We start from the raw sequence: 27957 nt of genomic DNA, 5'->3' as shown, positions 1-27957 counted from the left end.
AAATGAAGAACTGATAACATTTTTGGGAAAGCAGGTCAGCAGTTTTGAAGATCTAATAATAAAGTAAAAAATGCCATGCATCACTAGTTTGGTGATAAAATAAACGCGTTATTGGAATGTTTTTGAAGAATAAAAGAACTGTATATCAAAAGCTGGAAAAAATTTTAAGGAATATTCATGAGCAGACAAAGTCAAATGAGTAAAAAAAAGACCAGAACCAGGAATCACTATACTGTACAATTTTAGAAGAAGAAACTAGATTGGACTCATTTAAAAATCAGTACCTGTACAAAAAATTATTTAAGAAAGAGATGAGTTAAAAATTGAATAAACAATATTGTCAGTCAGTAACATCACAAACATTTCATAAATCCAATAAGAGTTATAAATGATATGTAATATTTTTCGAATGATATCTAATCTATATGATTGTGAAAATAAATACATCAAAAATGAACTGTGAACATACAAAACTTGTAATAAATTGTAAACCAGCGAATATGAATATGAGAATATGGATTTTCCGGTATGAATAATCTATGTCAATTATTAATTGACCCATTAACAGCACACGGTTTTAAAATGTTATATAAAATAAACAATATAGACAAATTTGGTAAGTCTATTGAAATTGTCATTAACGCGTTGTATATGAACAAATTAAAGTTATTGTAGAATATGTATTTAATATATGAATATTAATTCAATTTATTTTAATAATACTAAATCAATTCGGTATTCCATAACTTATAATTCATTTTTTATGCTCGGAAACTTATTTAAGCGACACATACTCTTACGAGAAAAGCGTGATAAAGTGCTAAATAGTTATGAAAATATAGAAACAGGGCCTTGTTTTTTAATTTGACATGGCATCATAAAAGAATTTAGTTTATTAAAAAGTAATCGATAAATAAATAATGACCTCGATGTTGTGACTAATAATTTTAACACACATTCTGACATACGAAATGGGGCATGGAAATGAGGGCTCAAGAAACAACACCCCTAGCCAAATTATACATATAAAAATAAAATTTTGCACAATAATACATTGCTAGCATGTGAAAAATTATTTAACTATGGTATTTCTAATTAGAATATGGTTTACATACTTTGCAATGTCTAAAAAACCTCAATTCGTTTGATGAAACCAAAAAATCAATACATTTATTCAATCCTGTGAGCTATTACACCGGGTTAGCACAACACTTGCACAAATTGTTCAAATTTAAATTATATCACATTTGTCTACAGTAATTATATATTTACACATTTTCACAGAAACAGATTAAATAATTAATTTTAAAAACTATGGCACTTTTCCTGGATTATTTAAATAATACTACTACCGTTTTTGACAGATAAGTCTCGTTGGGTTCTGCATCGGCCGCGCCCTGAGCTCTATTTTATCGACAGGTGTGAAGTTATATGTGTATGTTAGTCACGCTCGGCAACGTGCAAAAGAGCGGTAAATATGAAGTTGCAAAATTTAAAATTATGTCATTATTTTATGAAAGTGTTGCATGCAATAGAAATGAAATATATTTATATTATTCATAGAATACAATTGTGGGGCAGTGCTCATAAGACTAATATAGAAATAATACAGAAACTTCAGAACAAATTTTTGAAAATTGCCTTAGGAGCACCAAAATATTGGCTAATTCATCTCGACACAAACACACCTACCATAAATGATGTAATAACAAAAACAGCGCATAAATATAGAAACAAGCTCATCAGTCACCCAAATTCACTAACAAACTCCTTGATAACAGAGAACTATCAAAGAAGGTTGAAAAGAAAAGCGCCACTAGAAGTCATCAACTCTCCTGATAATAAATTGAAATAACTTAGTCATTATTTATGAGAAATTATTTTATAAGTAAATAGTTAAGATTATATAATTATCAATAAAATATTGTTAATATTATAACGAATGGGAAAACAACAATTGAGTTGTCCTTCCAACATGTCCCTATATAGCCGACTATTGTAAATTACACAAATTTTTAAATGTACTTAACTGGACAGTTGTAAATAGAATAGAGAATAAATATATATATATATATATATATATATATATATATTTATATAATGAGTTGTGCCTTTAGATATTTTCCGCTTAAAATTGTTATAGTATCAGTCTATTGAAATTATAATAAGTTTAATGATCACCTTGTAAAATTTAGATCTCGAATTGAACTTTAATGTATTCATTATTTCATTGTATGAATTATAACTTTTGATTTAAATTATGTAACTCAAAATGTACCTCACTTCTTTCTTTCCATTCCTTCAAATGTTATATAAAACTAAGATTTCTTACGTCCCCTCATCATATTGAAAAGCTAAGAAATTTGCAACAATGAACATAATAATTTTTAAACATTGACAATAATGGCATTATCAAAAATATGATTTAATAAAATACTTCAATATTTTTGATATATTTATATTTTTGTATCAAACACTTATTTACATGAGAATTTAGATGCAAAAATCAATATGATCCATAATTGAGCAAAGGATGCATCATATTATTAATGCAAATAAAATCTGAGATTAAGACTAATATATAGAATTAATTCATAAAATCGATTATCTCTAATAATTAAATATTTTTATATATAATATAATATTGTATAAAAACATAATTTTTTTCTCATATTTTTTGTCATCTACATATTTTTCTGAATATCCGTCGATATAACTATATACTAATTTATTTATAAATAACAAAGGCTTCAAAACCATAAAAGAAATTATAATTTTTATTTACAGGTAGACAATTAAAATTACGTCGAGAGTTATATGGCGGGTGATGTTTTAACGAATTTATATCTGGTCATAACTTTATTGGCTGTGTAGAATTTCTGAAGGCTTTCTAATTGCCCCTATAATCTGATCTTCAAAATATTGATCAAACGTACATATTTTAATAAAATAAAGAAAATTCTAATCAATCCAACATTCTATATCTTGTAAGACATTCTAAAGTACACTTGATGTTAATAATTAGGTGGCAGTATTAGTTATAATGTAAGATGTATTTCAATGACTATAGCCTATGCCAACTTCCAGAGGTGTGCAGACTTTATTGCATGTTTTCTGTTTTCCACAACTATATTACAGAATCTGTTGAGTTAGTTCAAAAAACATAAAACTGATCTTTGTAAATATTTCGGAACAAAAGTGATTAACGATTTTGTATATAGATTGTTTTTCACAACACTAGCAAAATTTATGTTGTACAAGAGTACAACAAATACAACTGCCAAGATCATAAAGTATCACATGTACATGCGAAAAGCCAAGAGGATAAACTAGTCTATAATAATGTGCTCTATATATTTAAATATATACTCGTAAACTCATTCCTTATACTATTGTATAAATTAGTGATGGGAGAAATTAGATTTTCATTCATTCTTAAATTAAATTTCGAATTTGATATATTCATATTTTTTAGAAGTAAATAATATTATAAACATACATTTCAATGTTAATATTGTAGAAACACATTCAATTTCTACATATAGCTATACTTTCCCATCAATAACTTAAAATATTTTCAATCTGACACATACTAGAAGCTTGAAGATATGTACATAGACAATGAAATGTGTTTACAGAAATATTTCATCCAGAAATACAAATTCAATAAAATCATTCTATAATTGGCCAAAAACGTAACGTTTTTTCAAAAGGCATTTTATATCTAAATTCACTTTCTCTCACGCATTCAAACAAAACTTAACTGCACTTATTATATATCATATATTTATATATGTTAATCTTTAATATTATTTACAAACATATATAAATATATGTATAAAAATTATTATAAAACTTAAAATATCTTCTGCTTACAACATATATTGCATATACATACATATAAGATACATATGTATATATTTAAGATACTATTAAAGGTCCAAATGTAATAAAAGAACAAAGAAAACTAGATTCTCGAATGCAATTTTAAAATTCTACAATTGCTATCCAATAAATATCAAGTTTTGTTTTATATCACAAACAGAATTTCATTGCCCTTGCTTAAGAATGTATGTACGGTTTGAGATAATATTGGTAATCTGAAATTGCTATTCATCTTGTTTAGCTTTGGCTTGTAAACAGACAATACTATTAAATTATCCTGCCTGTTTTAGTGGAGATCTGCAATAAAAGACAAGTTAGAAACATGCAAGTTATTTATAAGCACCTCGAAATGAGCATAAATAAGTTTATTGTGGAGAACGAAATGATTACGTTGAAATGACAATTACTAGTCATAATTTTATTTCAATTACAGGTTCATAAATAAAATAGAGAAAGGCCTCATAGTGCAAATCAAAATTTCTCATAAACTTTCAAATTCATTTTGTGTTAATTAGGTACTTCAAAGTAATAAAATAATTACAGAATATAGTAATTAGTACTATCTGTCCACATAACATTTGTGTCTAAAAATATGGAGTTTGTTCATTCTCCTAATATCCTACAATATTATTTAATAGAAATTAATAAATGATGCATAAGCAAATTACCTGGTTTATTATCAGAGTCACAACGTACAGTGTCAGTGTCGAGACTGATCCAGCAGCTCTTCTACACTCGCAAAGGCGCAAGAACCCAAACCGGTTTTAGCCATAAGTTGTAGCAGGTTCCAAGCATGACTCGTGGCAACTTCTAAGGGAGGGCTCCAAGGCAGGTCCATAGATTCTAATAAAAATAAAATGGTTATTAATTAACAAGAATGTCAGTCAATTTTTGTATTAAAACTTACCTAATATTGCAGAGTTTAGGGCTGCACAAACAGGTTCTCGTCGTGATGGGCTTAGTTGCCAACCCAAAGGACTCGCCCATGGATTTGAATAGGCTAATAAACTAAATGCATCCTAAATCAAAATAAATAATTAATTACCAAATTTTGAAGCAGATTGAAAGTATAAAACAAAATACAAAAAAATTAAAATAAATATATTAAAATACAGTGGTACCCTGATATACGAGATCAATTAGTTTCGAAACCATGCTCCTGTATGTCTAATCCCTCGTATCTCAAAGCATTTTTTGCCATAGAAATACCTTGAAATGCCAATAATTCGTTCCAGTGCTTTGGTTTTTGTTAAGTTTTTTATATAAAAAAATTTTTTGCTATTTATTATTGTTTTTTCCTATCCATTCTTGATATTGCGGAAATGAGTTAGACATGTTTCGTTAAACAACCCCCAAGTTCAAAGTGTTGCAACTTTTTCGAAGTGATTTTTATCTATAAAATTTTAGTGTTTAGAAAGCTGCTGTTAAATTACTGTGATGTTCTTGGGAATTATACCCATTATCAAATCCTTCTGTTTAAATCCTATGCATATCTATGATGTGTTACGCTCGTACATCCATACTATTATCAAATTTTTTGTTGGACCCATGGCTACAAATTTAAATAAATTGTTTGTAAATGTTTAAACAACCAAAAAAACGCAAAACCAACATATATAACTCATTGTTAAAACTCAACTGTACAATCACTATTAATGTATTGTTAAAATTTCAAAACGATAAAATAATCTATTGAATCATGAATATTGATATATTCATGTGTGTAAATTGATACTACGCAATTAATGTCAATACATATATGAAATGACTAACTGCCAAATAATTTACTATCATAAAACAATCAAATTATTTCTATGCTAGGAAAATCATTGCTACAACTGACAAACTTTTTCATGTCCTATTTTGCCATTAAAATCTTTCTCAAAAACTCTTACTCGCCCATAGATGATTTTGCTCATATGCCGCAGCAACGAATCGCTCCTTTGGCGACTCGTATTTCGAAACACTCGTATACCAGGTCGCTCATAAGTCGGGGTACCACTGTATATTGATCACATATTTGGCATAGCAACGATAATTGATTCATAGTTACACTGATGGAATTGTAAAACTACTTGTTTTACTTAAAACAATCATGTTTGCATTGCAGCACAGACATTGGAAAGATGACTAATATATTATATTATATTATATATTATATTATACATTTGTGTAGTATGTATATATTTGCATATAACACAGTTGTGTAATGGTGTACATTCTTATAAGATTCTGCTTTTAAAGTAGATTTAACATAGTATGAACTAATAAAATTATGTGTTACACATAATTGGTGCGGTACTACCATAAAAAGTTGAAATTTTCTAATTAAATATTTACCTCTAGCATTTTTTGATTATGCCTCGACGCTGTAGGATTATCCCTTTGTAACTTGTGTGATAATTGGCTAAGTTCCCTGCCGAATTCGAGCATTCTCTCTACGCCCCCTTTGTGTCCTCCGCAAACTTGACGGAGCCCCACGACGCCGCCGTTGTCGGAGATTTCTGTTCGTTCGGAGGAAAGCAATGTGAAATGTGGTTGCCACAAACCTGTTAGGGGGATTCATGTATACAAAAACATGTCGTTTTTGCTTCACTATATACAAAACACACACATGGCGCAAGAACAAATAGAAGATTGAGAGATAAAAGTCAAAATTTCTATAGTGCTTGGAATATATTAAATCAATGATGAAGAAACTTATAAGAAGTAGATTTTATTGATAAAAATTATATATAAATTAAAACCAAAATCAAAATCAATTAAAAACATTATTCAATGTTAGAAAAATAAATGATTTTTATGCTATTGTGCAGTGGACATATAGTTTTTATTACTATCGATGATGTTACGATTACATAAATGTTAATATGCACATACTTAAATCAATGTGCAGTAAAATGGATTTGAGCATGTAATCAATAGCATTATATATATATATATATATATATATATATATATATATAAATATATAAATATATACAATACTATTTTAATTGTATTTTGAAATTAATAAACAAGGGATATTAGTTAATTAATCGATCAACTTCTGAATTAGCATGTTTGAAAAGGATGCAATTAGAGAAAAATTAAGAAAATCATCAATATGACATTGGTCGAAATTGAAGTGAAGTCTAGATAAGTAAGAGAAATATATAAAAAAGTGCGCAGCCATGGTATGTATAGTGATGGACGGAAAAAGGAAAGGAAAGTTGGCATTTATCGTTCAACAGTGAGATTGTGATGATTGGAACAATGATGTACAAATAAATATGTATAAAACTAAATTAAAATATTGTTAATCAAACTATAAATAAATCTATTACAAACAATGTATTAAGTGCTCAAAATATTCTTTAGCAGAACATAATGTAATATTTCTTTTTTTAAAAGCATTAAATATCACATACCCATATCTTCACCATCGTCTTCTATTGTTGATTCTATTATTCTGGGAGGTATTACAGGTTTTGTCGTGCCATTTTGAACTCCATTTTGTGATACTTGATTACCATTTTGATATCCATTTGTTGTAGAATTTGTATTTGAACCTGTAAAAAATTAATATAATCTTGACAAAATCCAAAATCAAGGTTCTTTAATGCCTAATATATTTATGAATATATACCATTACTAAGAACACCATGACCATTTGTACCATCCATTTCTACATCACTATCATCATTATTTGAATTAGATACTGGTGAATTTACTTTGAATGGAGGCCCGCTACCATTTAAATTATTTTGATTAAGTTCTTCTACTGTCGTACCTTTGAACCAGAATTGCATAAATATTAAAAAAAAGGAAAAAAATTAAATATAACCACAAACTATTTAGTGACTTTAAAATGTTATTGTTAATAAATATTATGTACTTTAATAATAGATGTATCTATTTCACAAATAATCTATTAGTTATGAGAACATTATAGAAAGCTTACAGATGATAGATTCTAAAGTTCTGTGCTAATAAATAGCAATACTTACCATTTCTAGATTTAGTTGTATTATAATTTTTTGTAGATTGTATGACCGATGTTTGTACAGGACTCGGAGAACGCGGAGATAAAGGTCGGACTAAGGAAGGGGGTACTATAGGAAAACTGCTGCCGCGGCCCATACGAGTAGGGCAAACCTACAAAGTTAAATACAGCAATAAAATTATGTTATAATAACCACTCAATTTTATCTTAGCATACTTACTTCTGAATCTGAACCATTAACCATTTCTATAAATTGACGACACTTAAGCATAAATAATAAATCTGGATTTCTTTCTAATAAACCTGGATAATGTCTTATTGTACTTTCTATGGCTTCACCCATTCTACCAGCTAGAACTAATTTTAATATTCCTGCAACAACAAACAAAGAATAAAGAAAAATTCTTATATGTTATTTCACAATAAAAAATCTATCTGTACTTTGTCTAGTTTTTATTGATGTTACTTCTTCATCAAAAGCTTGCCCTGTACTTTGTGCAAAAGCTTCTGCTGTAGAACAATAACCATGATGAACAAGATATGAAGACACCATTCTAAAAAACGTTTTAACTTATTAACTAACTTATAATATTTGTTGATTATATGATAATCTTATCCAATATATTAGCTGATAAAAATATTGAAATATATACTATTCAATTACTTGTGTAATATATCCTGCCATTCTGAGGCTTGTGGTGTAATATATTCATTTATAGCTACTCTCGTCCTTGCTCTCAACGCTTGTAGCATATCTTCAATATCAAAAACAAAAGGTGATTGTCCAAAATTAGCATCTACTACTTCTCCAGGTGTTTGTAGGCCGACGGTCGGGTAAAGGTTTGGCTAAAATTGAAATAACCAATGTTACTGAAACGAGAACCGATTTTATTTGAAATGCCTTTAAATATCTGCCATGAAATAAAACTTTCGTTTTTATAAAATATAGGATGAGTTCAAGGAATGCTCAAATATTAAAAATTACCGGAAGATCTCGAAAAGCAATGCCTAGGTCGTGTCCGTTCTTCGTATAAAAGCAGGTATTATCAACAAGGTTCACACCACATCCAATGACATCTCCAGTAGTAAATGTAGGTCCGTAAGTTTGTCCAGTTCCCGATGAGCAGAAAGAATTTCCATCGTCGCCATGATATCCATAAGAATGTTTATCCCATCCTGAAAGAGGCAAATAGAACTACTTAATAAAATTAATCAAAATGTGAAAAATCTAAGTGTGAAATTTTTTATTTTAAACTATTATCTATATTCTATCTAAAATATTTAGACTGAACAAAATGAAATTGTAAGAAATATTAAATATTATTCTTGGTGAGCCCAGATCTAAGACTTTAAATTTAATTTAAGAATTTTATGTCAATTTCCACTTACCAGGTAGCCGATTCATGTTGACACCAGATGCCGATAGCCCGATTCCCATGTACCCATCACGGCCTTTCGAGACGATACGGACCTCGAAGTAGTAGAGACCGCAGGCGGCCGGTATAGGGTGCGTCGCCCGCACACTAGCTGCATCCTTGTGCGTTTTGCCGTGACCTGTGCCATATTAAAGAAAGATACTTCAACATAATAGAATAGCTTCGAGTGTTCACGAGCAATGGGGGTTGTTTAAAGATGTCTTATTCACAATATATAAGTATAACATATGCTTTTGTCAGTGCAAATTCCAGAATTTAAGGACGTAAAACTTCTGATTAAAAGTTTTCAACGCTTTTCAACTAAAGCCATTATTTCGAATGACCTTTTAAATTAATCACCGACTCTATTGTCTCTATAAAAGCTCCCACAATTTTGTGATACTCATATATACAGTGAAAATACTATGATATTGGGCAAAGAATCTATATATACAGAAACATATACAGATGTTATATACACATACACATATAAATACATATACACACATATAGGAAGGTTGCGTATAACGTCATAGTCACATTTGTAACCGAAGTGCTAATAAACCTGCGATCTTCGGAAAGAAGAAGAGCGAATGGTAATAATTAGAATATAAGTATAATTTCAGAGCGAGATAATAGCATTCTAGATCCTCCCCCCACGAAGTAATGCCCAACAGCGGTTTTCCTGAGGATCAGAGGCAAAAGGTAAGCGGATTATACCCAGGCAGTATTACCTGGCATACCCAGATAAAAGACCAGTCTGGGTGCATAAATGCATTTTCTTCACATACACATATATACATAGACACGCACAAACAAATACACACACATATAATATATTCATACATTTTATAAGTTATATTTGTCTCTATTACAAATATACATTAAGTTTATTCTTACTTTAATATCTCCAATTAATAGTAAATTAGTATGTTATTTACAGATCATATTCAATTATCACCAAGTTTATAATTATCCAATACCATATAATAAATGGAAATACACAAGTATTCACATTTGTTTGTTTAAAACTGCACTATAAATAACAGAGAGAGTTAATATTATGAAAATAAAAATTAGGTACGTCATTCAATTTCAATATTTGATTGAATATAACAGATTTATAAGAATTCAAATGAGATCATTCCCGTAAGAAATCCGTCTATGAAAAATATTTTATGGAAATGTAGCAATCGAGAAACATCGCATGGAATTTGAAATTTTATATTAACATATTCTGATCGAATGAGCTATGATGCATGTAATGAATTATTTATTGCACCTCCTGCTTGATGAAATACGAAAATAAATGAGTATTAATTGTGTGCAGAATTTTGAAGATTCAAATCATACAAATCATATTTAGTACCTTTGAAGCACAAATTTTTTATACGAACAACTTATTAGTTAAAACATAGTCAATGAAGGCCGCTGATGAATATTAATCAGGATTATTTTCCAATTCCAACCTTTTCCAAACAGTACAGTACTTCTAAAAGTGGGTAAATATGAAGTAATTAGTAAACGCCGTTATTAATTAGTATTGCAAGAAAAACTCGTTTTTCTATTAAATTGCATCAGCGATTACGATTAACGCAACATGTTAGAAACTATTGTGATAAAACCAATTTCATTTCAGTTCTGATTCATTAATATTTTAATATGCAATGTACGGTTTGGGGAACGCAAAATGGGAACAAAACTATTTGTTATATTTTACACTTAATATAAATTAAAAAAACATAGAATATTAGAACAGTATTAATACACCATTAAATTAGATTAGAACATAAACACAGTAGCATATAATGGGAAAAGATTTTCGTCTCTCATAATTTATTATCTCTGATATTAAAAAAATTAGAAATATATAAACGCGAAAAAGACTGCTGAACCAAAAATAAGTATACCGAACAGAGAAGCTAATAATGATTATTTATGGCCAAGCAAATAATATGTGGCTAAAATAATATTTCAAATGTAGTTTGAAGGTTAATAGACATTTATAAAAAATATGAAAATTTTTCATTATAGGAACAAGTTTTCAACCGAATTTGTAAAAATATAAAAAATTTGATAAATCGCGCAGCCAATTAATAAATATAGAAAACGCGCAAAAAAGACTAAAGACGATATCAATTACTAATTCAGAGGCATAGAACAAAAGCGACGAAAATAAGATTAATTCTTTTAATGAACGGAAAACAATTAAAAAACAAAACGCCCGACCCGTGAATTTCAAACCCCAGGTTTGCCAGGGGTGGGTTACCTGAGTCCCTGGGGCCGGGCATCAGCCAATACAAAAACCCAGGAAGCGGTATACCGCGTCCGTTATTAGAGCGACGACGAAGACGCCAAAACCGCGAAGCTAGAAATAATATCGACTCATCGTTAAATTTGAAAATCAACAGATAAATAGGGATCAATTATCTTAATTTTTAATGTTACCAACAAATAGAGTAATTATATTGACAAAGCCTTTTAGAACCCAGGATGGACGAAGCGTGGGAAGATGCAGTGATTAACACAGATAAAATTTATGATGAAGAAATGTATGAATAATGATCAGAATGCGGTAGCACATGATAAGAATATTTACAACTACTTAATGTTTAACTAAATTATTATACTTTGCCCATAAATATTTAATTTACCATCAAATTTTGGTTGTCTGTAACTGTGCAATGATAACTTCTATTTATTTTCTCACTTGTCTCTTAAAATTTCAACGATTATATTCCAATATTTAATAACAAAGTGCTTTAGATGCAATTTTGTACGATCTTTTAATTAATCTGATAATCAGTATATAAGGGTGATAAGATCCATGGAATGTAACCTGTACTGTATTTTGAATTTACCAAGTTCAAGATAGTTTATAGTATTGAATTTCAATAAAGTTCTCTAAATTTCTTTATTAAACACGGGGATTTAATTTAATAACGAATGCTCTTCGGAACGAATGAACAAAAACTCTAATACGATCAATAGTCAGTTTAATATTTCTTAATTATTTTTAATTATGGTGATATTTGTCACTTAAAACTTAAATCGATTGTATTCCAATATTTAATAACAAAGTGCTTTAGATGCAATTTTGTACGATTTTTTAATTAATCTGATAATCAGTATACAAGGACGATAATATGCATGGAATGCAACATGTACTATATTTTGAATTTACCAAATTCAAGATAGTTATACAAGATAGTATTAAATTCCAATAAAGTATTAAACTTCACTAAATGTCTTTATTAAACACGTGGATTTAAATTTAATATATTAAATTTAGAATGTTTGTTCATTCATTCAGAATCGTTAAACGATTAATATCAATGTGCTCTGCTAAATGAATAAACAAAAATTCTAACACGATCAAAAGTCAGTTTAATATTTCTTAATTATTTTTAATTATGGTGATTCTATCTAAGTAGAAATATTATTATAGTCATAATGATTGATCGTTACTAGTCGAGCTAAATTAAATTTTGCAATTGATATTGATGCGTACTCCCATATATATGAAGGACAATTGGTTCACTAGAAAAGTTGTGATGTCAGTGCCTATAGTATGAAACCAGGGTATTAAGTTTTTGGATTAAATATTTGTTCAAATACCGGAAAACAAATAAACATATAACGAAAGTGAAGAAATAACGTTTTCCCCCCGAAGTTTTCGCTGAAATTATATAATTGTTTATAAAAGTTTATAAATGGAAATTCATTACATTGAGTACTAGTAGATGTCATAAAAATGTTGATACCAAATACCAAGTTTGTAATGTAATAAAGAGGCATAATGAATTCTTGTTCAGATTATCAATTTTTTTGAAAATTGAATTAGTTTTAGATATTACTGGTTTGGAATTTTCATTAGCTTTTGTATTTAATAACAGCAACTTTAAGGATATCTTTTATTGCATCTCGCTATTCAAGTGTGTCATATATTGCACACATTTTTGAATAAAATAACGAACAGAAAAAGTCAAAAACAAACCATCTAAAAGCTTGCAACAAACATATACACTTTGTTAGTCACTTTGTAGTAATTTTACCTGAGGCATATCATATTAACATTATTTATTCACATTTAAATCATAAATTTCTTATCGACATTTACTCACAATTATTGTGACATAAAGATAAGACAACCTTACTTTAATTCTAGAAAGACTATATAAGACGCTATATTTAATATCCTTGTGGCATGCACGGATATAATTATTATAACTCAAAACATTCGCGGAATTGTGCCAACTGCAATGAGTTTGTTTAAAACCATAAAATATCATACGACGAGGTTCGCAATGAAACAAATCTTCAGTTGAAGTTCTAATCGTATTCATGGAAATTGTTGTGTTAGTACAAACATTAGTTTCGGTGATAACAGATTTTGCAATATAAATACACTGCAATGTTATGCCTGAGAATAAGATTAATTTATAATTTAAAACTACGAACCTTGAAAAAAAAACATAATAATAAAATTGATTAAAATGAAAGTTTGTCTAAAATAGAGAACATTTTTTTAAATTAGAAAAAAATTAAAATAAAAAAAATCCCAAAAGCAATCGTTTCGTCAACACAATCAGAAAGTTTTTTAAATCATTCAATTCGGAACTGTAACATGCCTTTGCCAAAAACTAATCATCTCCCTATCAATAGAAATCGATTGCTTTTTGAATTTTTCAAATCGGTTCATCCTTATGCCCAAAATCGTCGACGAAAAATTGTCTCCACGCATACACATAGACACACACACATACACATACACACACATCTTTTTTTCTGAGGTATGCTAAAATGTTCAGAAACCTCTGAAACGTGAATATGTGTCAAACTTTTCATTTTCGATTTTTGAACGATTATAATAACTTACCCTAAATTAATTAACAATTACAAGTATAATTAGTCACATAATAATAGAAGTCAGTAGTTAATTTTCTTCAATTATCTATATGCAAAAAAAACTTGTGCTATTGAGTAAATAAAACCGATTTTGAGAATTATTTTTATATTATTGTATTTTATTCATTTTGTTGTATTTTGGTCAAAATTATTTAATGTTACTTGATGTTTTATTAGTAATCGTAACAAAAATTAAAATTAAATACAAAAACTGACTTCAGAATTACTCTGAAAATGAACTATTTCTGAAATAAATTGGAACTTATTGCATGAGATAGAGTAGGTTTATCATCACTGATTTGTAGCCATTAGCTAATTATTGAAATGAAAATAGGTAGACACAAAAAAGAGTAAGTTGAAGTAAAAATTTGTAACACATCTGAAGACCATTTGAATATATTTTTCAGTATACAATTTTTTTCAAAAGCTTATAGAAATGTATATCATTGCTGGTCATTTTTTAAATATATAAATTAAATTTGAGTCGTCTATAGATGCATTGTACAGTTATCTAAATTTCACGGGAATGAATAAAAATGTATAATGTTTTCAAATAATTTTAAAACAAGATGAAGTGAAACACCATTGTTGAATATACCGGGTACGATTCAGAGTATGTGTGGGTCCATTAACCTCTGAATTTAGCGCCGCGTCCCCTTGACGCATAATTGTAAGAAATATTTGTGTTAAGGCCTACACAGTAAATGATGATTTTATTTAAAAGTAATTTTATAACAAATAAGAGTAGTTAACAAATATTTTTTAAATGCAGATGTAATATATATGGACAAACTTCACCATTTTCATAGTTGTTTAAAAAAGTATAATTTATGTATTTATTTATGTAAACCACAGAAGCATTGTTACAAAATAATTAATCACAAACCATCCGCATATATTTTTTAAACTTTAATCACGTCTCATATTTTTTAATTTGTTTAGTCTACGATTTTTTTTTAATTTGCCTCAAAATTCTATAAACAACAACTATTACTGCGTGTTAAATCAATTTGTTATTTTTGCGCTATTTGTGATGGAATAAGAATATTCCATCTACGTCGTTTCAATAAAACTAAGAAGCTCGTTAACGGTATCTTGTTCATCAATATCACCTTTGAGCTCGGAGAGCATCAGCATTGAACAAATATTTTTAAGAGGATAATTGCGATACTAACAGAACAGGTCGTTAAACCTTGAACTTGTTTTAATAATAAAAATAAGGAAATAAAAACAAAAACGTACGTTTATCATTTTATAGTAATTTAGTCAAGCATTATAAACAGTCAAGTATATTCCCATAAACACCACAGGAATCAAAAGCCTTTTATTCAAATTAAACACGTAATAAATATCCTATATTAGGCTTTAGTACTCGAAATGAATTTGCATTAAGCTTGCGGGTATACACAAATTGTTCTCGAGTTTGCGCAAATGTATATTGCTCTTATTCGCAACTCACCATCAAAACAGCAATGATTTTGAATGCACATCGCATTAACAAAATGTTATTACTTAAATCAAGCACATTCCACTCTTAATTTGCTAAAAGTACTGTAATGCAAAAAGCGAATACAAGCCTCCGGGAAAACAAAATTGTGAATTTTATCCAATTTTCAGAATTAAAATCAACACCAACTCTCATTCATTTCCATGTTTCGAATATGAATAGGAACCATCCAAATCGATAGAATTATCAGCCTATACAAATTGAAATGCAAGGTGTGTCCAAAAGCATTGGGTTTTACAGTTATATAAACTAACAACAAAGTATATACAGATATCGGATAAAAACTAATAATAGTAATCTACATGCTTTTTTACTGATATTTTTTATCTTCCACAGTCAAGCCCGAATTTTAACATATAGGGAATAAAAGATATAATTGTTTCTCTATAATATTAAACAAAAATTATTTTGTTTTCCTAAAAAATATTCTGAACAATATATTGATTATTAATTAGGCTATTTTAATATTTAACTATTTATATTGAAATATAGTAAATTTCAAACAAGTTTATGAAGCATAATTCTATTATTACTTCCATACCAATTCAATTATTTTTTGTTATATTCTGTCATTTTAAATCGTATTATTATTTATCGACAAGAGAAACAACGAAAAAAATGTAAAAGAAAAAGAAAATTTCAAAAAGTTCTTAAGATGCTCCTTTATATTTCGTTATATTCTCTACTAGTTTTCATATTATGTAATATCAAATAAAAACTTTAATACGAAGTCAAGGAGTAAGTTATTTTATTAACGCTATGTAATATATGCTATAATTTAAGCGATCATAACATCAAAGGTTTGATTTTATCGAGAATCTAATGACGTAAAATGAAAAGCTTCATTTTCTAAATTAAAGCTTGTAAAACACACAACGTACAAACTTCATAACTTCTGATACTCAAAATCAACTTTGCCGGGAGATTAAAAAGGACTATCAATTTCAATGAATAAGTAATAACTAGCAAAATTAATTAATGATAATTGAATTTACTAGTAATTACCTCTGAAGTTATTTTTTGCCCGTATATTAAGGATACAGAATGTAAGTACGAAAGTCTTTTAAGAGTAAAGTTTAAATTAAAAGCAAGATTTCAACCTTTTTAATTTTAACCTTTGTATATATCACATTTTTTATATTAACTTATGCAATTTGATATCACAATCTGCAAAGTTGTATATGAAATTCTAAATATGCGCAACTCGTATACTGTTTATGAACAGTTTCATATATATGACGCTACGGAAGTTTACTTATTAGCTATGAAATATAAAGCACTAGTTAAATGTTATTATGAAAACTTGTTTATATTAAAAATTTATAAACTTACGCTCTGTAAATTTTTACATATCTTATAAAATATAGTACGAAATTCGTAAACTAAATTTTCATTAAATTAAATTAAAACTTTATAAAACAGCTGATTGGAATAAAAGGCAGAAATGAAAAAAGTATAAAATTTGATTAAATAAATAAATAAATTATAAAGCACTGCATTTTCCATTATAAGTCTAGTAGTTTACAGCAATTAATTTTGAAAATTAACACGTTAATTACCAAGTTAGTCCATATGTGTCTGACGCTAAGTTCTACATGGGCCATGTCAGACATATATGTATGACTTACGAGATTTAGTACAAGGAGAAGAAGTTTTAATATAAAACGATGTCAGTCATACATGTGTGACATAGAAAATAGTAGTTTTCCAAGAATTTTGGAAAAAAAACTCTGATAAAACAAGCTTTCTTGATACATTTTTAACTAAATTGTCTAATAAAGTTACCATGGCTCATGTGGAATATATAATAATTAACTTCCTGTAAGGTATTTATAGAAATAGCAAAAAAATGGAAAATGAAAATTTTTGTACATCTTTACGTTTCAAAGCCTTCTGAACATTTTGGCATACCCTAGGAAAAATTAATGTAAGTGTGTGTATGGATGTATTGTTGAGAATTGTGTTCTTTATAATTATAAATAATAGTCATAAGTAAATTCATTTGAACGATGTATAATCCCAAGTAACGGTAAATGTTGCGAATGTCTTGTACATCTGCAAAACAACCCTTAATAAAAGTTTATGATAGCTCATGTACCCTCGGCGAGCTATCATAAAACTAGAAATATTGGAAATATTTTAAAAAATGTAAAAATATAAAGTTAGTTAGTCTTGAACTGTTGAACAAGTAACAACTAAAATATTATAATAAAGCGCTAAATAAATTTTTGTATCTAAATGAATTCTTTGATTTCACACACTTCCAGAAAAGCTACAAATATTCCAATTCTCATCGTTAAGTGTTCCCAATAAAACTCTAATCTACTCAAGAAGTTATTAAATAATTGGTTACATTTAATCATTAATTAGTAAATTCACTACTAACGTCTCTTCAGTATGTACGTCTGTTCGAATACAAATTTTCGTCCACGAGAGCACGGATCAACCGATTTGTATGATTCAATAAACATTCGATTCGTATTGATGGGGAGACGTGCTGATTAGTTTTTGGCAAAGGCAGATCCAACAATTTCGAAGATACATAGCAAAATGCCAGAAATGGCAATTCAGTTTTTGAGAGAACAGAGCATCCAATTTGAATGATTCAAAAAAACATTCCTCTTGTATGGACCGAATGAAGAATTGATTAAATTGTTAGGGAGGCAGTTCCAGCGGTTTGGGTGTTCCAATAAAGAATGTTCCAATAAAAAAATTGGCATTTGGCGTTTAAATATGATGATTAGACTTATGGACATCAAATTATTAAATATTTTATAGAGATTTTAATAAGTACTTTGTGAATATTGTTTACATTTCTATGGCTTCGGTACCAAGATTTATTATGTTTAACCATTAGTCTTACGCGCTTTGATCTTTCTTGTTTAAAACAACAAAGCAGCGCGATCACTTAGAAAAAAAATCAGAATTTAAAAAAAAAAATCAAATCTTCCAAAAAAATTGGATTTTTTCAAGATATCAAAAAATTTTGATGCCAAAAATGTAATACAGTAAAGGAAGTACCATCATCTTGCCTTAAGGCATGATGCCATGTACCGCCAATTTTTCTTATATTCTCGTGGCGATTAACGTGTTAAACAAAAATACTATCTAAAAGTTTAAGGTACAATCCTAAATTCGGCGCCTGGACGTGAAGACACGTATGAGGATCTATCCTCGAACATCGCAGTCTCGTACGATTCGACGGGAGGTCACAAATGTGCAACCAGCTGATGTTTTTAAAACGTTTTGTTAGTGTGCATCGTTCTTCTCAACACATCGAGAGATCTCATAAATAAACACGAACACATTCAAATCAACGATAACTGATAGCAATGACCTTCCGTGTGGATCGATGTTCACTTACACAAACTCATATGCACATACACTTTTGTAGAACATAAAAACAAGAAACATTACCGACATAGACCCGCGATGCATAAATTATCATATACTATATTATTTCCTGTGTTGGTGTAAAACAAGTCATAATCGTTGATGAGTCCATTGCGGTAAATTAGATGATGATAAGAAGCATAGTCTCAAAACAACTATATTAGGGACTAGGGTTTACATTCGACACATCGGGTAAACTGATATTTGTCATAATCATTGAGACATATTTTTGATAAAAAAAATTAATGGCTATGATTAATCGTTCGCTTTTTAAAATTTCCAATTGTTACAGGTTACAGCAAAATTTTCATTTCTATCAACGAATTTTTTTAATTTATCAGCGAAATCTTCAGTTCTAACTGCAAAATATGTTCAATTTTTATTTAGCTAGTTCTAATTAAAGTCAATTATGAATGTGTTATAAAAATTAGTTGTTTTTTATTTTTTGCTTTCTCTCTAAAGTATCGTATTTAGACCAGGATTTTCGTATCTGAGGCACTCCAAAGTAACTCTTATTGCCGTTTCAACTAATTTCAATAAAAACAAGTCATAATCGTTTATGAGTCCATTGCGGTAAATTAGATGATGATAAGAAGCATAGTCTCAAAACAACTATACATATTAGGGACTAGGGTTTACATTCGACACATCGGAAAAACTGAGACTTGTCATAGTTATCGATACGTATTTTTGATAAAAAAAAGTAATGGCTTAATCGCTTTTTAAAATCGTCAGTTGTTATAGCAAATTTTTCAGTTCTGACAATGAAAATTATAATTCTAGCAACGATTTTTTTTATTTTAACAGCAAAATCTTTAATTCTAATAGCGAAATATGTTCTAATTAAAGTCAATCATGAACTTTATACGGAAATGTGTTATATAAATTAGTTGTTTTTGATTCATTGCCCTCTCTCTGGAAGTATCGTACACAATTTAGACAAAGGACGATTTACGACATAGACAATTTAGGAATTTTCGTAGCTGAGGCACTCTAAGTAACTCTTATCGTCGTTTCAACTAATTTTAATAAATTTAGTCATCGTTATTCGAATAGAGAACCAAATCATAGTAAAAATTTTCAATTTTAACAGTGAAATCTTCAGTTCTAACTGTAAAATATTGGCTATTTGGCAATTTATTTGGCTATTTCTCATTATTGTCAAATGTAAATTTTATATGTGAATGTGTTGTGTATATATATATATATATATATATATATTTTATTTATTGTTCCCTCTTCCTTTCTTTAAAGTACCGTACACCATTTAGACATAGCCTGGATTTTCGTTTCGAGTCACTCTAAAATAATACTTATTGTCATTACCACAATTTTCAATAAAAAAGTTGTCATATCAGTTATGAACTTTTATGTGAATGTGTTAATAAAAATTAATTCTTTGTTACTTATTACTTTCTCTAGAGTACACAATTTAGGGGGCGTCCATTAATCACGTGAGCGAGTTTTTAAGGATTTTTGGACCCCCCTCCCCCTTGGTGATACATGGTGATATTCAAAATTACCCCTCCCCCAACAAACATCACGTGTATTTTTAGTTACGTGTTAACACTGTATTATTATAATTTTTTTGAAAATGTTTGAATTTTTTTTAGAAAAATCAGTTAAAAAATAAATACACATGATATCTTATTCGTGGGGAGGGGTATAGACCCCTCCCCACCCCACGTAATTTTTCGTGATTTTTTGTCAAAAGACACCCCCCTCCCCCTAAAAACCTCACGTGATTAATGAACTCCCCCTTAGACAGTCAAGAATGTCGTAGCTCGAGCACTCCAAAATAATTCTTATTGTCATTTCAATAATTTTCAACAAAAAATTTGCCATCATTAATCAAATAAAGAAGCGAACGACTCATAAATGCTATTTTTTTTATTTTTTTTTAAATTTTTTTTTTATTTTTAATTTTTTTTTCTCTTTTTATTTTTTCTTTTACTATTGAGACAACAAATTAGATGTTATATAAATTTGATGCTATTGTTCTAATTACAGAATAATCTCCACATTTCCAGATGCAAAAACAGGTAAGAGGCCCTAATAAAAATATCATCTTACATCTAATAAAAGAACAAACAACTCCTAGCAGCTATATAGAAAACAAATAAAATGTTATAAAACTATGAGTTGCTTTTATATATTTCTAGTGATGAAAAATAGTCCTCACTAAGCTTTCTCATCTAGGTCCAAAAACCCTTCAAATCAGATGAGCAAACAAACATTCGAAATGGTTACGAGTCCCTGTTTCTACAGACTTCCACAGAATAAAATGAAAAGAAAATATGCGCAACAGCATTGAAAGCAATAAGACCATGAAACTTTCTATCAAGAGGTAGTCATAATTAATTTTAAATATTGTTTTTTTTATAAATTTAATTGGTAGTTGTCTAGCACTCTGAAATCCCTATTATGATTTATTTGACAATTAAATACATGTTAACGCACAGTAAATATCTCCAAGTATGTTATGTCCTGAATTACAAGTTGTCATCAGAGATTAGATGTTCTTATGTTTATAGTTATATATTTCTTATCTTGAATTTGCGATTAGGAATCTTCAAATACAACTTATTTTTGAAGACTTATTTGCGATTATGTTATCTATATGTAATATATTAAATAGTTATGGAAATCGAATTCGAATGAAGTCAAAATTCTATACAACCAGTAACTGCCAATATTTTTTGTTAAAAAAGTATTTAGACACAACAAATATAATATGCGCAACAAGCAAATGTGATTGATTTACAAATTCAAATATTTATTAATTATGTAAATAAGAACGAAAGCTTTACACTCTATATTTTTGCAGTAAATTTATTTCACAAAAATATAAGACACAGAAGTTCCACAAAGTTTAAGCCCTACTCAAATATTTATATTTATATATTATTAAGAACAATTAATAAAGAAAAATCATTAGTCAATAAATTCAACAAAATGTCGATCAATTTACAATATATATGTTTTGAATAGGAAGTGAATTGCATTGTTTTTTTCTAATATGCAAAAACATTATAAACTTGATGAATATTACATCCATGTTGAATTTATAACGTCTTACAATTTTCTTAAGGGGGTATTCTAGTGTAAAAATTTAAAAAAAAACGATTTTTATTTATTTCATATTTTCAAAGCTTAACTATCTAAGAATATGGGTACGAGAAGGTTTTTGAAAATTTGAATTATTTTCGGAGATATAGGCATTTTACTGACTCGGTCACCATACTGGTTTGGCTTCACGCAAAACTTTGAATGCGTTTTTCTCAGAACAGACTTTTTCAGTACTTTTGACACGATTTCTCGAGTTTTAATCGACCGATTCACTTGAAATGTTCAGAGAGTCTTATTTATAGACCTATCTTTAGCCCGAACTAGGATTATCCCCAAATTTCAATTTTTACTATTTTTAAAAAATTCGAGAAACTCAAAAAACAGTAAAAAAAACACTTTTTTTCAAACAGTCTCCAACTTGTAAAACATATTTTTCTTACTCATCACCAGTCCGGGCGATTGCGACATCATAAAAAGATTAATAATCTTTTTATTTTTTGCTTTTCCGATGCCTAGACGGGCTGAAATCGAGTCAAAACTGAGGTGCCAATTTTTCGAGATCACCCACTTCATCAGCTACCAGTTTTTACAATTTTCACCTTTTTTATTTTTTGTTTTTTAACATAAATTGTTTAATAATTAATAAAAAACAATTGGTAAAATGGATAGTAAAAACATTCATTGCTTTCTTTTACGACACTTTAAAACTGACCTAAAATTCATCGCTCTACACTAGAATACCCCCTTAAGTTCAAGTTGAGATTTGACGTTGGGAATTAATCTACCATTATAATTTGTCCAAAAACCAGATTCTAAAAAATCCACCCGCCACTATTATATCTAAAATTTCAAACTGCGTAATATAATTAATAAAATTACTGACAATTTGTGAGTGTAAAACCAAATTCTCATTTTCATCCATAAGAGTAGTAATAATGAGCAAAAGTGAAATGAGCACAACCAATGCGTTACATGTTCGAAATTTCTGCTATTCTGTCACTGGCTTAGGCAACTTGTGCCACTTCAGATACTTTCTTCTTAATAATATTCAACGCGTCGCAGAATAGCAATAATACATTAATATTTGATATAGAAGTATATGCAGAGAAATGGCATTCTCGTGAAAGCCTTACAAGTTGTGGACTCAACTTCATAAGTTGGATAACTAACTATGCGAAGTCGAACGGATTAACATAGCAAACATGCTACATAAAGTTAAATTGCAAAATACTGGTTTTAAACTTCACAAACTTTGAAAAATATATGGAAAAATTCTTAATTATGATGTAGAAGATACATGCAATGATAAAATAATTATGATTTAGTAATTGTTAGTATTTGGATATAATAAAATCATTGTATTACAAATCTTTGTAAATGTTATATATGTACTTCAATCAGTAACGTTTTGCCAATAGTGTGTCATTTATAAAATTATAGCATTTGAGTTACGTACATCTCTTTATTGTTCTGACTGCTATTTTGAAAGTTAATAATAAAAAAAAAAATAAAATAATCTTATTATTTAATACGTTAATCGCCACGATAATATCAGAATTTTTTTCACATGGGCCACGGTAAGTTTATTACATAATATAGTTACAAATGTACCAAAAAAACTTAATGTATTAAAGTTTTTTTTTCCAAAATTCCTGAAAAATCACTATTTTTATGTCACACATATGACTGCCATGGCCCTATATTTTGTAGTTTTTAGTGAATACTTTAAAGTCTTAAACATAAGGAATTTCATTTCTAAACGCTTTCTTGGCAAAATCGCGTATATTAGGCAAGAAAAAATATGTCAGATATTTTATGAAGAAAAATATGCCAAAATTCCTGGAAAACACTATTTTTTTTATATCACATATATATGACTGTCACAGCCCTATATTAAAACTACTTCGTGGTTAAATCGCAAGCAAATACGCCTCATGTAGAAGTTTGTAACGTCAGAGATTAATATAGATAAAATTTACCATCCACTTAATACTTTCACTCGAATTTTTAATTTAGTTTTAAGGCTTGTGATGAAGAACTTTGAAAACGTCTACAAGACACACAATCGGAACACCTGGCATATTAGTAAGGTATAATTAAAAAAACCCAATAATAATAAGGTATTTGGACGTATTTTCAATCTATCATATTGGCCATGAAACGACAATCTTCATGGCATTGAGCTTTTACACGGGATGGTTGCTACCACTGGTAGAGGGGGTAGCGGACTTCATCTTCAATTATAACTTAGTGACAAATCAATAGTGTAATTATTAGAACAAATACATACAAATACAAAACAAATCAGTGTTTACAGTCCACAGCTACAAGGGTAAAATTATAACCCAACAACCTGAGTTATCAAAAGAGAGTTTTAATAAATTCCATAACCACGTGACGCAAAGACATAATACCAATCTAGATCATCAACAAACCATTTTCCATATGAATGTATATATGCAATCAAATGCTCTCTTAAGAATTGGTATTAAAAATAAAAGTGATATAGTTAATAATCAGCTATTATTAGAAACCTATGGATTGTGTGCATACATTGTCTTGATAAAAATTTCGTTCATTACTCTAAAAATTTAAACAAACAAAGATGACATCACGAATTTTAATAAGATAAGACATTTTAATGTTTTGAATAAGATAATAGCAGGTGAATGCGAGACGAATCTGATTATGTTAATGATTTTGAATGTTCGCCTTGAAATTAAATCAGAACTATCCAACGATCAATGCCAATTTACGCAGTTGCTACTGATCTGATAAGCACACTAATTTTTATTAATCGATTAGGAAAATTTAGGTAACTAGTAATATTAAATTGATTCATTAACATTTCAACCAATTTTAGTAACGTTATTTAAATTTAACACCATTGAGAGATACATTGTTATAACATTTACATACTTATCATCTCAAAATTACAAATAAACAATTAAACTTAAGTTTGGAATTATTGCATTTATAATCAAAATTTGATAAAGTATAATACTAGTAAAAAACTGCTCCAGATTTTTATATGGTAATCAATCAGGTAAACCATTATAAAACCAAGACATAGTAATGATTAAATATATTTTCAATATATATCATAATTCCTTTATGAGATATAATAAAAACAGCCAATACCATAGTTTCTTAACGGACTACTGAATATTACATATAATAATTTCTGTAGTACCTATCAGTTATCATATTAATCGTATCACCTTATACTAGCTGTTTAGAATAATAAATAAACCGTTCGCAATTACTCGTATCCGTTTGATACCTGCATAAAAGATCCCTGATATTAACGACGTTAAGAACTCTTTCTTACGATGTAATTAAAGTGTCACAGTCGATCTGAACAATTTTCAAATGATTAAGTTGTTACATGCAGCTTATTAACGAACTGCATTGACTGAAAAACGAAATAAAAAATATAAAAAATAAAATTGTATGGTAATTGTTATCTATATGAAATATCTGATATACGAGTTTGAAATGGGAGTAAAAAATTCAATATAATAAAAAACTATAATGGTTATCTATCTAAACATATCTATTCCGGACGCCCAATCACTAGATTCTTAGTACTAAAACTCAACTAAAAATTTGCTGATATTCTATATTAAGCTATATATTCTATAATTGCAGATATTTTTTTTTAACTTAAACTAAGAAACTAAATAGAAATAATAAAAATAAACATCTGTCGATTTCGATGTCTGTTCATAAGTCTATCGGAGCTACCAAGTATATAGAACAGTAAAATCTGAGAACAATAAACAATAATTGCATCCAAAAATCATATTTACAAGATCATTTATTTCATATTTTATAGAAATATGTTTCAAAATAAAATTAGGGTTTGCTCGAAATTGCTGTATCAATAAAAAAAAATCCCCAGTATCACAGAAATTGTAATAACAAAATTTCTCAAATAAAGTTGGGACAAATGTAAGGGTTACCATCTATAAAACCGACGTAGTTAAGTAAATTATCACAACAGCTCATAGGATCCAAGTTCTAATTGTTGTTCAAAATAACGTAAAAAACTTCATATTTACAATGTTATTTGAAACTTGTAAGGAACCCATTAAATCACGTTTCTTTATAATTGTCTAAACAGGTTTCATTTTCATTCATAACTAACTTTAGCAGCCCTGATTTAATCCCTCCATAGGTGAAGTGAATGAACTTGAACACGCACAAAAAGGACAATGATCCTATATTGGCAGGATCTGCTAAGCCAAAACGCTCTACCTGCCTAAAAACATAAACGATAACTCAAGAGGCTCCCGAGAGAGAATACGACTAGCCTATGAGCAGGGTTGATTTATGGACGAGGGTTAGAAATAATGGCAGTTTTTTAAATGAAGATAAAATCGAGCTTACATGTATAAACTATATAATATATAACTTAATAATGGATATAATCTAGTGAACCCTAATAAAAAATATCAAGAAGTAAGGGTGTTTTTGAAGCAATCAACGAATTTCTTTGTAGTTTTATTTAAAGACTAAGGATAAGTTTTGATGGTACGCGATTTAGTTTTATTGTCATGAGTAATGAATGGATTTCAATTTTATGATTTTTATGAACCATGTGGATGGTTGTATATAAATGTATAGTAAATCTAGCCATACGAAACAATAAAATTAATATAATAGTGTGACTTGAAAACTTACCCTAAGAACGCATAAATATACAACTTTATTCGCTGATGTTAGTCATTTTCAAAGAAAGTTTGCCTCGATTATGAGTTTGTAGTCAAAATTATATACAAATATTAAAGTGTGCTCACAGTTACATTATCTAATTCAATATATAATTGGACTCTAAATAAGGAAAAGAACTACCTAAAGAAGAAAGAATATTTCAAGAAGTAAATCTATCTGGGTAATCAGAATAACGACGAGGTATCCCTCCTAAACCTAAAAAATGTTGGGGGAAAAATGTTAAATTTACTCCAATAAATATTATAATAAATTGAGTTTTTAAAAAAATAGGATTTATTGTTAATCCAGTAAACAATGGAAATCAATGAACAAATCCAGCTATAATTGCAAATACTGCCCCTATTGATAATACATAATGAAAATGAGCTACAACATAATATGTATCATGTAAAATAATATCTAATGATGAATCTAAGCTATAAAAGCTTCGTTCATAAGCTTTTTCCATAGTGTAGTTACACATAAAATATGCATTTGACCTGTTGGCAGGATGTGTTTTGTCTCTATAATTTCATATGTTTATATTTTATTGCTACCGAATGAATGAAAAACTATAAAATATATATTGTTATTTCATATTATTATTTTTTAAGTACAAAAATAGCACAAAACAAGTACAAGTTTAATAGTCAATCAAAAATATATTCGCCTCATCCGCACGTAATTTTCGAAGATGGCTTTATAAGTCCTGCCAGGTTAACAGGTTAAAATTCCAGCATTATTAATCATGAATAAATTTTGAAATTGATGTAGAGTTAAAAAGTAAAAATATTATAGTGTATAGTAAGATTTGAAATCTTGGTTGAAATATGCATATGAAACTTATTAAAAGTGAAAACCTAAGACACAATTCACCAAGTTGAAAATGGAAAATAAGTTGTAAGTTACGCTATTGCCTTGTAAATTTTACTCGAGGCTACGGCTGATATTACAACACTGCAAACATATGCCAACTTGACAAATTTCAATCATTATAAATACATAGACATACACACATTATAATCAATTAATCATTTTATGTTTGCAGCCGAAACGATATACATATAGAGACTAACAAT

General features: G+C 28.6%; 1 protein-coding gene across 6 annotated transcripts in view; it reads right to left on the bottom strand.

Annotated features, from left to right (window-relative positions):
* LOC113377202 (ran-binding protein 9) overlaps positions 1-27957 on the bottom strand; it is a 92211-nt gene that overhangs the window by 9808 nt on the left and 54446 nt on the right. Inside the window, exons 2-14 of one of the 6 annotated variants that reach the window (XM_026617434.1) lie at positions 11555-11653; positions 9260-9424; positions 8856-9046; positions 8535-8716; positions 8312-8424; positions 8091-8242; positions 7875-8022; positions 7514-7657; positions 7296-7436; positions 6226-6434; positions 4793-4904; positions 4554-4728; positions 3652-4182 (exon numbers count right to left, since the gene is read on the bottom strand). The exons of 2 other annotated variants lie outside the window; for them this stretch is intronic. In XM_026617434.1, the coding sequence (XP_026473219.1) occupies positions 4586-4728; positions 4793-4904; positions 6226-6434; positions 7296-7436; positions 7514-7657; positions 7875-8022; positions 8091-8242; positions 8312-8424; positions 8535-8716; positions 8856-9046; positions 9260-9424; positions 11555-11653 (1799 nt within the window). In that variant the 3' untranslated portion in view covers positions 3652-4182; positions 4554-4585. Of the gene's footprint in view, positions 1-3651; positions 4183-4553; positions 4729-4792; positions 4905-6225; positions 6435-7295; positions 7437-7513; positions 7658-7874; positions 8023-8090; positions 8243-8311; positions 8425-8534; positions 8717-8855; positions 9047-9259; positions 9431-11554; positions 11654-27957 lie in introns of those variants that run through there. 3 more of the 6 variants (XM_026617441.1, XM_026617450.1, XM_026617466.1) reach the window with 3 other exon arrangements.

The sequence above is a fragment of the Ctenocephalides felis genome, unplaced genomic scaffold, assembly GCF_003426905.1.
Source record: "Ctenocephalides felis isolate EL2017-DRISC unplaced genomic scaffold, ASM342690v1 CF-g0.4_SCAFFOLD_00845, whole genome shotgun sequence".
In the NCBI taxonomy this organism is placed as follows: domain Eukaryota; kingdom Metazoa; phylum Arthropoda; class Insecta; order Siphonaptera; family Pulicidae; genus Ctenocephalides; species Ctenocephalides felis.
The sequence above is the reverse complement of the archived record's forward strand: the minus strand, read 5'-3'. Positions and strand labels throughout refer to the sequence as shown.